This window comes from Aphis gossypii, chromosome 2 (assembly GCF_020184175.1).
Source record: "Aphis gossypii isolate Hap1 chromosome 2, ASM2018417v2, whole genome shotgun sequence".
Classification (NCBI taxonomy): domain Eukaryota; kingdom Metazoa; phylum Arthropoda; class Insecta; order Hemiptera; family Aphididae; genus Aphis; species Aphis gossypii.
The window spans coordinates 77151561-77168526 of NC_065531.1; the positions used below are offsets into that span (position 1 = coordinate 77151561).

At 27.4% G+C, this 16966-nt stretch overlaps 2 protein-coding genes across 2 annotated transcripts; both read left to right on the top strand.

Moving 5' to 3' along the window:
- The first annotated feature begins 1480 nt into the window (after positions 1-1480).
- LOC114130225 (elongation factor Tu, mitochondrial-like) lies at positions 1481-5839 on the top strand. The gene is made up of 8 exons (XM_027995154.2): positions 1481-1695; positions 1781-1833; positions 1898-2099; positions 3089-3255; positions 3334-3619; positions 3687-3905; positions 4781-5078; positions 5459-5839. The coding sequence occupies exons 1-8, from the start codon at positions 1653-1655 to the stop codon at positions 5637-5639; spliced, it is 1449 nt and encodes a 482-aa protein (XP_027850955.1). The 5' UTR covers positions 1481-1652; the 3' UTR covers positions 5640-5839.
- A 2622-nt stretch (positions 5840-8461) lies between these two features.
- Positions 8462-11947, top strand: LOC114130226 (uncharacterized). The gene is given in 6 exon segments (XM_050201059.1): positions 8462-9499; positions 9643-9733; positions 10442-10548; positions 10581-10756; positions 11085-11243; positions 11541-11947. Coding segments are annotated over 6 exon segments (1335 nt in total). The 5' UTR covers positions 8462-8760; the 3' UTR covers positions 11604-11947.
- The last annotated feature ends 5019 nt before the right edge of the window (positions 11948-16966 follow it).

Here is a 16966-nt window from a genome sequence, read left to right on the forward strand (position 1 = left end):
CTAAGTTGTACGTTATTTATTGATTAAATAAACGATGCTACACAGACTCCAAGTAATGTGCAAACAGTTCGGTCTCTATGTCATGTAGTGATTCCACGAAAAAAAAGGTAATCAGTTGTATTACAATATTTAGCTGTATGGAATACACGCATACATCATGGTAGAATGGTAGTGGTTTTGATATAATAATATAACCTTATCAATTATCTCTGACACATATCCGAGAGAAGTTTTTTTCTATATAATATTTATGAACAGTAATTTTGAGCATACGAAATCGACTGAGGATTTGCACCAACTTCATCACAAATGGCAGTCTAACACCCAGCGAACTTTTGGAATTCACATTCACCTAACAGGTTATACAATAGTTGTTCGCGTTTTGCGACTAGATATACAGCATAATATTGGACTTGAGATTATCACCTAGGACCTAGTAGATTTATTTTTTATCGCACTGAAATACTTAGAAGCAACGAGTGCGTACAATTTGCGACAACGATAAATTCATGTTGGGTTATTACCTATGACGCGTTTTAATTATTTAGCTTACATGAAATTTCATTTTTTTTTTAATTACAGAAACATATTTCACGGTACCTACTGCCGCTATCAATAACAAAATAATTAAATAAAATATATAAAAACGATGTTAATATGTTCACAATATACGTATAATTTGAACCTTAATACTTATACTATATAGGTAGTGTGTGTAAGTAGTATTGAATTAATCACTATATACAGTATACAAGAATGTAATATTTCGATTTGATATGCCCATCACATCTTACTTAAGATTATACAAATGTATAGTGTAAAAATGCAATGCGTATGTTAAATATTTACACCAAATTTTAGTTAAACTTTAAATTTCATACCAATTTTCCAACGGAGGCTGTCAACGCTATGTAGTTGGTGATAATTGCAGATGAATAATAACCTCTAAAATTTCCCATGAAACATTATTCCTGTGCAGAAATTCGACCGATTACTGTATTATGCAATAAGATAATATACAACCGCTTCTGATGTGATTATTGAATCTCAATTCTGGAGCACTTAAACGTCTTAAACGAAAATTGATAAAACATAAATAAATTATTAAACACTTTGTTATTTCGTTCGTTATTACGTCAGATCATAGTTGATTATAAATTACAGCGTAGGTATTATGTAATGTCGTTGATTACATTAATATAATTAATCAATAATAATATTTACGGATATAATATTTTTGTACTATTCATTATTATAGATTGTTATTTGTTAAACAAATATTTATGATTGTAATCTCAACCACGACTGTAAAATAATTTAAATGCGACTACGTTTTGCCGCCATTTGGTCGTATGTAATCTTATTGTCATCGAATTCCGATCGTTCATTTTTCGCTTTCCGCTTTTTCTTCCATGAATACCGAAATCACATGATCGCCAATATTATCAAGGCAATCTCGGCGAGCTAGGCGATATTAATATATTCATTCGCCGACACCGACGTTTGATAATGGAAAAAATTATTAACTACAATCATCAACCACACGCGTTTCTCGGGTAAGAGACAACTTAACAAATTTATTATATACCATAAGCACAAGTTAACCCAGACAAATTAAATCCAATCGTTAAACGCCACTGCCAAGCGAAAACATGGCCACAATGTTGAAGACCAGTAAATTAATCTGTTACACTCGTAAGTCTTACAATTGTTCTTAGACACTATCCCCGAACATGATTTTTCTATTGTATCTAGTTATCTATCGTTGTTTTATTTCCAGTGCCCAAGAACAAATCACCGGCACAGCTGAACAGATACTTTCAGACACTGCGCGTGAGTATATTTACCTCAGGGCGTACATTTTTTTTTTCATCATTAACGATTGGGTTTTGCGCAGAAATACAATGTTCCCCTGCAGAGATGCTTGAACGATGTCTTACGAAGACAGAATGCCGCCAGTCCGGTTGTTGGTTGTGCTCGAATGTATGCTGCGCCTGCTGAGAAGAAAGTTTTCCAGAGGGTCAAACCTCATTGCAACATTGGCACCATTGGACACGTAGATCATGGCAAAACCACACTCACCGCTGCCATCACTAAAAGTAATGTTTCATTATAGTAGATCTTAAGTGCTAATGTACCTATTATAATATTACGCACTATGTTTCTATCAATTGAATTTGAGGTTTAATATTTATTACAAAATATCCTTTGATAAAAATAAATAAAATCACATTCATAACAATCTTTGAACAATAGGTACAAATAAATACATCATTTATTAAAAATATAAATCCATATGAATTTCCATATTTTACGTTTTAAATATCCAATTTTTAATTACACATTTTTGTATCGTTGTATCATTAATAGCTTCCTATTTCAATGGACTACTACTCTATTCCTAAGTTTTAAAATCAATAAATTTAGTCCATCGGACTAGATCTTTCATTTTGCCTACTAATCTAGAAATAAAAGCCCTACTAATATTGCCGAGCATGTTGCAGACTTATTTTTCTGATTATGTTATAAAATATATTGATTTTTATAGTGAATATCAAATCTTATAGATTTTCTAGTCCAGTTCATCAATAATTATTATTTTTATTATAAGTTAATTATAATTATTGTTACTAAGTGTGTTGAAATAATTGTTGTTTTGTACAATTATTATATATTTTAATGTTGTAAACTAAAAAAAAGTAAATAATAACTAGTGAATATTAGAAAAAATTATAAATATATAGTACAATAGGTAAACTAGTGTGACTATAATTTTTTTGACAAATAGTAAAAACTTTCTAAGCAATTTAGTAATTGTTTGCTTGATAAAATGATAAACACCTAAGTTAATTAAACCAAAATGCACCTAAGGTACAAAAAAATGTAACTTAAAAATATTTTAATATATACTAAAATTAATTGATAATTATTTTTTATTAGCTATTTATTTAAATTAATATTTGTTTATAGATGCTAATTACAAATTTCAGTTTTAAACATTCTGATATATTCTTATATATTATATATTTAGCTATTTAATCTGGTTTTTATTAAACATAATATTTAATTTATATCATTTTATCTTTAGTTTTATCATCAAAAAAAATGGCTAAGATGAAACAATATGCTGACATTGATAATGCGCCTGAAGAAAAAGCCCGTGGAATCACCATTAACGTTGCTCATGTCGAGTATGAAACTGAAGCTAGACATTACAGTCACACTGACTGCCCAGGACATGCTGATTACATTAAGGTAACAAAAAGAAAAAAATCAATTAAATATTTACTTAGCTTATCAAGTATTCATTTATTTCAATGTTTTTATAACTAGAACATGATTACTGGAACTAATCAAATGGACGGAGCTATTTTAGTAGTAGCTGCAACTGATGGTGCTATGCCTCAGACCAGAGAACATTTATTATTAGCTAAACAAATAGGAATTGGTCATGTTATTGTGTTCATAAATAAAGTAGATGCAGCTGATTCAGAAATGGTTGAATTAGTTGAAATGGAAATTAGAGAACTACTGACTGAAATGGGTTTTGATGGGGACAATTTACCAGTTATTAAAGGTTCAGCACTATGTGCTCTTGAAGGAAAAGAACCTGAAATTGGTAATAGTATTATAATATTATGTTTCTATATTACTTCTAGATGTATAATTTATTATTTTATATGTAGGAGAAAAAGCTATTGAAAGTTTACTGAATGAAGTAGATAAATATGTTCCACAACCAACTCGTGATTTAGATAAACCTTTCATGTTACCAGTAGAACATGTTTACTCCATTCCAGGACGTGGTACAGTGGTAACAGGCAGATTGGAACGTGGTATAATTAAAAAAGGAAATGAATGTGAATTTGTTGGTTATAACAAAGTTATAAAATCTACAATCACTGGTAATTATATTACATGATTATTAATTAAAGTCAACATTGATAATAGATTGATAGATACTAATATACAAAAACTCTTATATAAGTTATTACTAAATAAAAAGTTAAACTGTAATATATTTGTTTACTTCATATTTTGATCATAATATTAATATAAATTCATTAAATAAAAATATATTATTAATTAACATTTGTTATCCATTTTGTAATCTTATTATGCATTAATAATCCAAATCAACGTTTTTAAGTAATAATCCCTATTGTACATTACTCATACCTAATTATTATAGTTTAAATAATGAGATGAAATGCCTTCAGACTATTGTTTATATTATTATTTTTAATATTAAATGATTAACATGTGGAATAAAATGAAATAATATTTTGGTCAAACACTTTTTTCAGTATAACAAATTATAGTAACCGATTACTAGTTACTACTCTTCATGAGTCTTAAAAATTTAATTGCTTCATAGTATATTTTTTTTACCTGCTTCAAATTTTTCAAAAGTTAAAATATACCTGTTTTATGCAATTGCTTTACGATTTATGTTAATTTCAATATTACCTATAACTTAACTGACTATGTATGATACTATTACTATGCAATATTATTCCACTTGATTCTTATATAATATACAATTGTGATGCTTAAAATTATACACTGTATAAAATAGATTTTATTTTAATTTATATATCACTGACTTACTCATTGCCTAATAGTCAAAAAAGTAAAAATGTATGTTCATAAGTTATGTAACTGTGTGCAATACGATATTATATTACAATAATATTGTGTAAATGCAATTTGAATATTTAAAATTCTATTTTACAATTAATGTAAAATAATGATCTAATATTAAAATATAAATTTTTAGGAATTGAAATGTTCCACAAAATCCTTGAAGAGGCTCAGGCAGGAGATCAATTGGGAGCCTTAATTAAAGGAACAAAACGTGATGATTTGAGACGTGGAATGGTGTTGGCTAAACCAGGAACTGTCAAAATGCAAGATTATGTCTCAACTCAGGTGTATGTCCTGAATAAAGATGAAGGTGGAAACGGTAAACCACTTGTACCTTACCAACAACTGCAAATGTATTCAAAGACTTGGGATTGTGCTTGCCAATTGAACATTGTTGGCAAAGATATGGTAATGCCTGGAGAAGATTGCTCGTAAGTATAAAATTTTTATAAGACTTTTATCACCATTACTGGTAATTTTAATTATAAAACAAATTACCATACTCATTAATATTATTATACCATTATTATTATATGAATAAAAAATGGTTAACATTGTTATTATGAATTTAACAATTAATATATTAATGTGAACACTGAACATTGAAATCAATTTATATATAATGATAATATAAATAAGTAGGATGATAGAAGTATATCAGGAAAATTTTGGTATGCCTAATAAATACTAGATGCAGACCTGATTGTTAAATAGTTATATATTATGCTAATAAATAGAATTAATTATTAGTGTTTTATGTTACTGTGATAATATTTGTTGTTTTTTAATAATAATAAATGTATTTTACTAGTGTTGAATTGAAGATGATCAGACCCATGGTTCTAGAAAAGGGACAACGATTCACATTGCGTGTGGCTGGTGCTACAGTTGGAACTGGAGTGATTACTGATATTAAGAAAAGGTTATTAGATGATGAGAGGCGAGGATTATTAGAAGGTAAGAAAGCCCGAGAAAAGAAAAATGCTGAGTAAGTCATTAGTATTCTTCAACTACATTGCAACTCCAGTATGTACATAAAATAATTATCATTTCGTGTATCTCTGTACTCACAAAGTGCATTATTGATATTATTGTAGTTTTAATATATTTAAATGTAAGCTCTATCATACATTTAAAAGTTATGTTGTCCTTTTGAACGTATTAAAAAATAAAATACATTTTATTAAAACAACTGTTTTGTTTTATTATATATTGGGTATTAACTTTTTAAGTTTAGAACTATTCATGAACACTGCAAAAATAAATATTATGTTAAAATATAATTTAGATTCATATATTTATTAATAATTCTAAAAATAAAAATAAATTCTTAGAGCTAACCTGTATACACTTTTTTATACTTGTTAAAATTACTTCATAAATATTTTCCCCTAGACTAGGGGGCACCAAACAGTTGATCTTTCTAAGATTATAAGTCGATCACTAAGAAAATTAATTTTACCATTATCAGTCGATTGCGTAATAAAAAATTGTATAATTAGAAAAAATGTTCACTTATTCTCGTGTACTATTATTATTATTATATAATACTATTATTTATTATTATGAAAACAATAATTATTTTTGTAGACTTTTTTCTCATTAACCTGAATGCCGATCACCAGGGACTTAAAATTTCAAATGTAGGTCATTTGTTTGAAAAGTTTGGTGCCTTAGACTATTATTTATCATTCTGAGGAAAAAATGAATGCATCTATTGATTTTACTCTATAATATGATATAATATATATGACATATGTATTATTTTTGTTTTGCAGCTGCAAGCATTAGGTAGAGTAAATAAATACTCAATTACTAAGTGTCTACTTTCTCATACATGTTGAGCTTATTACCTAAAATGGTGTTTGCTAATACTATTAGCTCCCTATTATCTTAAAATATGAATGAAATTTTACTAAGATTAAATTACATTAAATAATTTCATCTTACTTAACGCTCAGCCATAATGTAGCTGTTTCTAATAAGAGTAAAAAAATTGATAATTCTAATCAATACTTATTTTTAAAATCATTCTTCACTGCAGGTAAGTACGTTTATTTAATTTTACAAACAATTGTTATGAAATATATAAATATTATTTTTAAGGCATAATTTAATTAATACGATTTTTCGTTATCTTGTCGACATAGGTGAAATTATGATAACAGGTTACCTATAACTCAAAACAATTTAAAAACTAGAATCTCGTTTATCACTTTCTTTAATTTTAATTTCTTTGTATTCAGCTGTACGTTATTACTTAAAAATTTTAAATCATCAATTTTAAAATAAAAGAAATAACAAGTTTGTTGTATTCCTATAAAAACTACGTTACTTAAATAATAAAACCAAATATTATCTTTTTTAAATAATTTAGCGATGACCAAATGTAGTTTTTTAAAAAAGTTTCAATCAATTGCACTATTTTCTCGATGTCTTAATAACATTACCAATTTGTATATTGTATGTTAAATATTCTACTGCGAATATTTCTATTTTCTACAATCTACAATAATATTACGATAGTATGGCGTCATAAATAGGCAATTTAACTACACCAATGTTGTAATTCGTAAGATCATTCTCCCGATATCTTAATAAAATATTATGATATTGTTAACAAAAATGTATTTCTTATAGTTACCCTTAAATGGCTTAATTACAATGATTACTGATTTGTATCATACTCAACTTGTTTCATGTATTCGTAAATTTATTTTTTATATATAAGTATTATATGCGTCAAAAGTTTTATAACTTTATAAGGATTATAATACAGTCATCGCATAAATATTTAACACTATCTTGTCCAATACATACTATTAATGTTTTGGAAAAAAATTTATTTTCGCACCAATTTATTATTCTGAAGGGATTATGTGTTTGATCGGGTGGCATGATGAAAAAAAATATCAAAATGACGGAGTCTTAAAACTAATCTACTGCCTATGCGTAATTGAATGATTGGTACATGTAATGCAAGGTAGTACATTTTGGTGTGGTGCCAGAGACCAACACTGATATTTTTATTCTACTAAAAATACAAATTTACCAATAAAAAAAAAACATATTAAATAATTAATGAAAAATGCTCTGGACGTTAATAATCGGATTCGTTCCAAATTAACATAATGTTTTTATAAATACGACTATCCAGGAGTACATCATAATTATCTATGCGAAGAACTATAATCACGTGAAAATCCGGAAAATGTTTCGTACGTCAATTATATAATATAATATACGTCTATAACATAATATTATTATATAATTATAATAAATAATAATACCTACCTATATTACATTATTATACCACTAATATCCATGTTATACTCTACGCCGAGGACCCAAATACCAGGCCACTATTAGTCTTTTTACCGGTAATATTGATTGTTCATTCTCACACAGTTGCTATACTTTGTTTTTGTTTCATATTATTAAAAATGTTTTAAAATACTATATAACCCTCCATTATCGTTATTAAAATAACCTTTCATGACATTAAGTTTTCAAACATATGATTATGAGGCATCTTACATAATAATGTATATTAAATCTGTGTGTACATTTTTAGGTACCTATTCAAAGGTTGATTTATGAATATTCAATTAAATCCACGTATAATTAAATATATACGTACGATTTCTGTAAATATTAAATAATAATATTATAAAAATTAATAGACATGTATAATTAATGTGATTATATACTAGTCCTAAACTCTTAAAAGAATATATACACCTGTATGGAAAAAAAAAACTATAAAGCTAATCGGTGAACGAAGCAATTCATTAGTTTCTATAAGTCCTTTGACGATATATAATATTTCTGATTACTCTGGTTAAAATAAACTCTTTCGTATTTGGCTATTTTTTGGTAAGTCGACCAATAAATTAACGTTTCTTGAAGATGTTGGATTAGTGGGTAAATTTTTGAGCTAATTGGCTCCCTGCATGTAATTGATATATACTTAATATATTATAAGAGTATATATACAATATTATAATTTGTACCTAAAGATGAATACTTGGAAATCCATTGGTACTTGACAAATATGATACTATTGACAACGTCTATTATAACACCTTATACTGTTTAAATTTTTATGTCAAAATGGCTACTACGACAAAAATGGTATACAAGAACGAAGATAATTTAATGATCAATACTCGATTAATGAAAATAACTGGATTATACCAGTTATTGGATTCACGAACTTCAAAAATCTTTGGTCAAAACATGTTAAAATGCATGTCTTTATTTCAACTGTCGATCATGTTCATAACGGTGGTTATATTTCTTGCAAACACATATTATTTTTCAGATGACATTAACGCAGTAATGCAATATTCAATATTATTTGTATGCGATGTACTTTCGATTCTTAAACTTTATGTCACAATCGTAAAATCAGATACAATATGGAACTGTATACAAATGACATCTATTGACGACTTGTCTTACAAATATCATAATAGAAGCATACTCAGAAATGGCCAATTGAAGTCCAAATCGTATTCTATATTAATTATGTTTATGTGGATGAATCTTATAATACTTTGGGCACTGGCTCCTTTGTTTGTCACTAACTATTTTTTAGAAGTAGAAGTCAAAAATAAGATTTACCGTTACCGCTTTAACATAATGAATTTCGTATTCCCGGCTACCGATCAATTCTACAACGACAATTTCGTGATTTATTACTGTATAGAATTTGCCTGTCTGATAATATGGTGCCATTGCACAATGAATTTCGATGTACTGTTGCTGTCGACGAATATTACGTTCAAATATCAGTTAAAAACTATTGCGAATTCTTTCAGTGCATTCAAAATTACACATTACATTAAGAGTAAGTTATACCTATACATTTAGATTTATGTACCTATATAAGCTTTTAGTTTGTTTAACTTTGTTACACTAGTAAGATATCTAAATAATTATGCTTCTATATTGGTTACCATATTTTATATTTTCCATTCTTATGATATCTAGATAATTTCACAAAAAATATTAAACACCACAAGGAATCAGAATTGATATTTGATTTCAAGAGTATAATTTACGACCAACAGCGTGTCATAGAGTAAGTAGTAGAGTAATAAGCATCCACATGCTATTGTGAATATATTCATTTAAATTTTATTCCATATAGTAGATATAATCATATTAAATTATGATCTTATGATACTTAAACCTAGTTACAATATGTATTCTTATATTGAATATATACTCTTATATTATTCTTATTGTAATTATTGTGACTAATGACTAAATAAATATATAGAAGGTATCAAGTTTCAATAAGCAATATAGATGCTGAAACTTTTATTTTATACTTTGAGAACAATACAGTTAAAAATAAAAAATTATCCAATAATCTAAAATCTATGTTAAGTTAAATATTATACAATATTTGTATGTTCATTTTTGATATCAAAATTTTTCTGATATCTAAAATATGAATTTGCCTAATTAATTAACCTCATCTTTTGATAATTATTTAAATATTATTTACACTAATTTAACTACCATATAGGTATGGTTTTAAATAATTTAAAATTGTTTAATTATTTTTTTGTAATAAAATTTGAATCTTCCAAAATCGAGTAAAATAATAATGTGTAATTTTATAATTAAATCAAAATTACTAACAGCAATCAAATTTTATTATAATTTAATTTACCTATCAGATATCCAAGCAATTGAAAAAATAATTTACAATCGCTTGACGTTGTTTATCAATATGCAATACAAAGTAGTGTTTTATTAGTAATTAATAATTTAATTCCAGAAACATGAGAAATATTTACCGAATATTTCAACCCGTAGTACTTACTCAACTAGCTTTCGAGTCTATAATAATAATTCTACTATCCTGTATCATAATGATGGTAAAATTAATTTTATTTAGCTTATTATAAATAGATACATTTATTATTAGTGAAAAATCAGATAATTTCTAAGTGGCTTTTTTTTCTTTATTCAGAACTATTTTAATGGTATATCGTTGATATCGGCAATGAACTTGAGACTATTTGCAGCGGTATTGACGTTTACATTCCACATTTATGTTATCTGCTACTTATTTGACAATGTCAACCAACAAGTATGTTACTTAATTTCATAAAACTTAACTATAATTATTATTGTTATTATTATTACATATAATATATAAATATTAATGATAATTTGAATTAAGGTTTCAATTTTTGTCTTATGCTTTTTAACCACACTACTAAACTTCACGCACTACAACAAGATTCAATTCAAGATCGATTTAACGATCTTATTAGTTTAGTAGGTATACGTTTCATCATTATAAGTTTATATTAAATGATACGTAGTCTGTTGTTTCTTTAAATTTTGAGCGATTTAATATTTAATAAAAACTTATTACAACCATTCTACGTCGTTTTTAATTTTTTTTTTTTTAGAAAGATTCGATAAACTTTGCTCTGTATAGTCATGATTGGACGCAAAGCAATGCACAACATAAACATCTACTACTACACGCCATGCGAATGAATAACGCCGAAAATCTGAGACTAAAAGTGACAAAAAATAGAATTGTAAATTTCAAAATGTTTACTGATGTACGTACAATTTTCTTTTGTTTATTTTAGATTCTACTAATTTAGACAAATTTTAAGAAATATAATTTTACGTCATTAATCATTATATATTTTAAATTATAATTATTCACTCATTTTTCGTGAATAATTTATATATTTTAATGCATCGTCGTTCATCGTGTACACGAATATCTCGTGCAAACAAAATTGAATCGTGTTGCAATTTTTTAATACATTACAATATTATTATGAATTATATTTATATTTATGATATATAAATGCATTGAAATTAACAATATGATTTACATCTGTTCGTAGATCATGCGGACAACGTATTCAATACTATCAGTGTTGGGAAAGATGTGTGCAAAAAAAGCGTAGACCACATTATTAATTATTATGACGATACTATAGTTTTGGCCTGTGGGAGTTGAATTCAAAGGTTCCGACATAATAATAGGTATTATATAATTAACTAGTCGTCTAGAATCCTGCAGAATATTCACCCAAAATAAAATAGCATTAGTAGTTTTGTAAATAATAAACACGGTATAGGTTTAGCGCTAGTGACAAAAATATAAAATATACAAAAAGATGTTTTTAATTTACGATAATATTATTGATATTGATCGCATTGTAACTATTGAAAATACAACATAATATTTTATTTATTCGAGTTGTGTATTTTATTAGAGTTTGCAGGTCGCATACTGCTGCAGTCATACGCAGTTAGAAGTGTATATATTATGTTACGACCAGCCGATGAATGTTTCGAATACCCCTAACTCACCCTCTCGCTCTTGTGTCGGTATACCTTTTATACGATTGTCATAATATGGTGACGACTCTGTTATACGAGGGGTCTTGAAAAGGTTCTTGTCGATTCTTATCGATGAGACGTGGGGTTTCGTCTTTTTACAAAAGAAACGCGTGATTCTACTTTGATGGCTAAATTATTTATTCTAGACATTCTACGCTCTGTGTTCTGTCCTCGTCTGCTTGTGTTAATACGTTTATATAAAACGTGTCGTCACAACATAATATTAAGATGTATAACAATAGTACAGGGTCTAAAACATATTTCACTGAAAATTGTGTATAAATATTGTAGTGTATATTCAATATTCATCTAGGTTAGAGTAATAAAACGAATTTATTGAGACCATAAAATTGTCTTTGGCGATTGTCACAAAAAGCAGGCGGCAAAAGGAATACAGACAAGTTTCTCAACTGGATTTCGGTGTAACTATGGTACAGTATGTGTTGTCACATTTTTTGAGTCGACATATTGTTAAAGTGTATTTTTATTTTGAGCGTGAAAATTATTTTTTAAATAGAGGTTTCATTTAGGATTTATTGCTTATAGTTTATTTTGGAGTAAATATGTACAAGTGCGTTAACGAAAGTGTGAACAAACCGCTAGTAATGTGATTTATAGGGATATATGTTGTGTACTTACTGACTTACATGATGTGTATAGACCATAATGGTACAAGCATAGTGCTATACACAGTTTATTGTGTGTGAATATATTTTATTGGTCAGTCGTTAACCGTACTAAATCTGTAGTCTGTACCAATAAGTTAGGGTTGTCAGATTTTAAAATCACCAAACCGGGACACCATATTATTGAATAAAAATATTTTTTTTACATAAACTACATTTATTAGTTATAAGCTAATAAATGTTATAATTTCTCAACATTGTTAAATAATAAAATAAGGATGTTTAATGTAAATAACAAATAAAATATTATCAAGCTGAAATAAAAAAAAATACCTAATAATAGTTTGGTACATTTTGATGAAACTTAGTAACTCGTGTTATTTAAGGATTGAAGGATTCAACTAATATTTACAATATAAACAATTTTTTTATAGTAATCGTTGTATTATATATTTTTGTATTGACATATTACTTGTGTTCATATAACACTAAAAAAAGTAAATTTAAGTCATAATTTCATCAAATCGATTTTTTCTTTTCATCGTAAAAGATGCGCTTTTTGTAAAAAAGGAAAAATCTTTTTAGATCTGTGTACAGGTTGCAGTAAAACTTATCACCAAAAAACAGTGATCTACAAATTGAACGAATTAAGTAAATCCGAAGAATTAGATTCTACAAAAACAATTATTAAAATCGACAAAAATGACATCGCCGTCGGACGAAAAAGGAAAGAATAAAAAACGACGGTCGTCCTAAAAAGTCAAACAACACAATAAAAAGGACATAAAAAACCAGCTTAGTTAACATATACTGCAGGTACATCCATGACCCATATAAATATTCCTATTTATCATACTAAATACTACTTATAATAATAATTGGACGGTATCCGGGCAAAAGAGAATAATAACAAAAACACTGAACTAAAAAACCTATTCTTTTTTGTATAATAAATAACTGATAACTTATTCCTTTTTACTCATAAAGTTATAAACTTTATGAAAAAATTAACCTACAATTTTTTTTTTTATTATTGTACATCGGCGAGGACCGTAGATTATAATTATCTATAGGTATTCTATAGTACTATTGTAGTAGCTCACGCGTGAGCAACAATAATAAGAGTATGTTGTTCTGAGGTAGTTTTTGTAAATAATAAACGAAATAATTCAAAGTGTTTTTTAATCCAAAATATTTGTAAGTGTTTTACAGTAAAAATTATTCTAAGTCCGCGGGACAATAATTATTAAACTGCAGTTTAACCTAACCCATATGGGTGCGGTATGAAGGTGCTCGTATACTAACTCTGGCAAATCACGTCTGAAAAATGCCTGGGACAAAATCTTGAATCCCCTTACATGACGTGTTCAGAGACCCCCGTATCACCGACAGGTCCCTGCTGGTCAGTTGCACGTGCATCCGTTGCCTTCCCACATTCTGCGTCAATCATATACAGATGACTTCCTGTCAGATCAGAGGCGTACGTGCGATGAATCTGCGGATTTAATGGCATCCGGATAACAATAATAGGTATACCCACGCACATCAACCACGACCGTCGCGCTAGTATTTCTACGAAAAGCTATTTCGCTGTTGTACTTAATTTCAGTCCTACAATGCATTTTTGATTATTATCTTATTTTTGTATTAGCCATTTCCTAATTTACGATGTGTGGTTCCTCTTATTTGTTTTTGTACAAATTATGATAAAACTTATTAGATTTATTACTTCCCTAATGTTTGGTCGTATGGTCTATGTTGCAGTACCTACATGTATTATACCTATTTAATATATGAGATATCAGAATACGTAGCATTATCTATAATATATCTAGTATATTATTATATTATATATAAAAAAAAAATCCTAAAAATCAACTTATTCTCTTTTGCTCGGAGGACACCGTCAAATTATTATTATTACTATGATAAATAGAATATTATATTGGTCATGGGTGTATCTGCAATATGTTAACTAACCTGGTTTATTGTTCTCCTTTTTTTGTATTGTTTCAATCACAAAAACCTGTATCCGAAGTTGACAGTCTTATGATCAGAATAGAATCAAATATAACAATTACAAACCAACACTATATGCTATAACAATAGCATTAATGTTTTTGCTACTAACAAGCACGCAGAAGATTGTAAATTTTTTTGAATGATGTTTAATAATTTTTTTTTTTTTTTTGAAGGGTGGAGGTGGAAAAAAATAATTTCCCCAGGGTGTAAATTTTCCAAATACGCCTTTGCTTCTAAGATATATACAAGTTAAAATTCAGTAAATGTACAATATTAATATTATTATAAAGATAAGCTAGTTACAAAAAAAATTATGCAGCGAGCTATTTTGTTATAAAACAACTGTATTTATCGATATTTATTAATTTCAATTTTCAATGTATAACTAATATTCGATCAATGGCATAACTCGGGGTTGTTAATTTGGTGAGTGAGAAGCAAAACATATAATACATATTGTTCACATTAACTTTATTTTCAAAAAGCACAATAAAAAATATATTATAATAAAACAGACGATATTGAAAACTAATGACACAAATCATTCAAATATACCTACTAATAACTTCATATATGAGATGACCATCTGGCGTTTTTCGGACTTGATTGTACAAAAATATCTATAAAAGAATCCACTGTGACTAGCGTATCGGACCATTCGGACCTGCGGTTAAGTTAGGTTAGCCTTCGAGCCAACCGTCACTGTATAATTAATTTATTAGCATTTAAAATAATTTCATTACCTAGTTTAGTTTACTCTAATAGATACCAATATCGATAATGCCTAACTTTTAAGTTATATTATTTATATTTATTAGAATACAATTATTATTTAAAGTATAACTACACATTATAATACTGGAAAGAATTAACTATTATATGATTTTCTATACATATTTCATGATGTATCGTTTAAATATGAGTCGATTTCATAATTATATCAAATTCACCAACTAAATACCGTAATAAAGAAAATTAAATTATTGAATTATTAATGAAGAATGGTTAGGTTGGGTTAGGTTAAAAATCGAAATCGCTCCAAATTAACATTATGTTTTTGTAAAAATGATTATCCCAGGAGCACATCATTATATTATCCATACCTGCAAGAACTATAATCACGGGAAAATCCGGAAAATTTTTCATTCGTCAGTTATTATACATAATATATATAAGTCTATAACATAATATTATTATATAATTATAATAAATAATAATACCTACCTATATTACATTATTATACCTCTAATTTCCTTGCTACCTATATCCTGCGACAAGCACCCAAATACCAGACCAGTATAAGTCTTTTTAACGATAATATTGGTTGTTCATTGTCTCGCAGTTCTTTTAGCTACTTTGTTTTTGTTTCATTTTATTTAAAATACTATAACCCGACCTTTCCAGACTGACATTAAGTAAGTTTTCAAACATAATATTCTCATGATGTATCTTACATAATAATGTATATTAAATCTGTATATTTATTTATATTCAAAGGTTTATTTACGAATATTCAATTATTAAATCCACGTATAATTAAATAAATATAATATAAAGGTCTATTGCTGTAAGAATTAAATTATAATATTATAAATATCACGAATAGGCATGTGTATTTATTTTTATCGATGTTCATGTTATGTATAATTAATGTAATCATATACTTATACTTATCCTAAAAGTATATAAGACATTACAAAAAGGGCCAATTATGTTACATTTGGTCTAATTATTTTTTCATTTTTTTTTCTGTTGACAAAACTGTCAATAGGTATGTGACCAACTTATTGGCGTAAACATTAGCCATATTGATTTGAACGAATAGTTAGTGTTGTTATTTTGAAAATAGGGCTTATCAATACGGTAATGTGCTTTTGTGACATTGTCTCTTGTATTATAAACCTGAATGCAAGAATAATACGCTATATCTACTTAATCGGTCGACGAAGCAGTTCATTAGTTTCTATTAGTCCATTGTCGATATATAATATGTCTGATTACTCTGATTAAACTAAACACTTTCGTATTCGACTATTTTTTGGTAAGTCGACGAACGAATAACGTTTCTAGAATATATTGGAGTAGCAGATTTGAGCTAATTGTTTCCTTGTCTACACATTGATATACATACATAACACATAATATTATAATATGTATCTACCTACGGATGAGTAACTGGAAATAATTCATTCTATTGTACTTAAAAATATGATAATATTATTGACTACGTTTATTAAAACAGCTTACTGTTTGAATTTCAGTTCAAAATGGTTACT

Coding starts and splice junctions, on each gene's coding strand:
- LOC114130225 (XM_027995154.2), top strand. CDS start 1,653: ATGGCCACAATGTTGAAGACCAGTAAATTAATCTGTTACACTC. Junction 1,696..1,780: donor TAAATTAATCTGTTACACTC/GTAAGTCTTACA, acceptor TTTTATTTCCAG/TGCCCAAGAACAAATCACCG. Junction 2,100..3,088: donor CACCGCTGCCATCACTAAAA/GTAATGTTTCAT, acceptor TTTTATCTTTAG/TTTTATCATCAAAAAAAATG.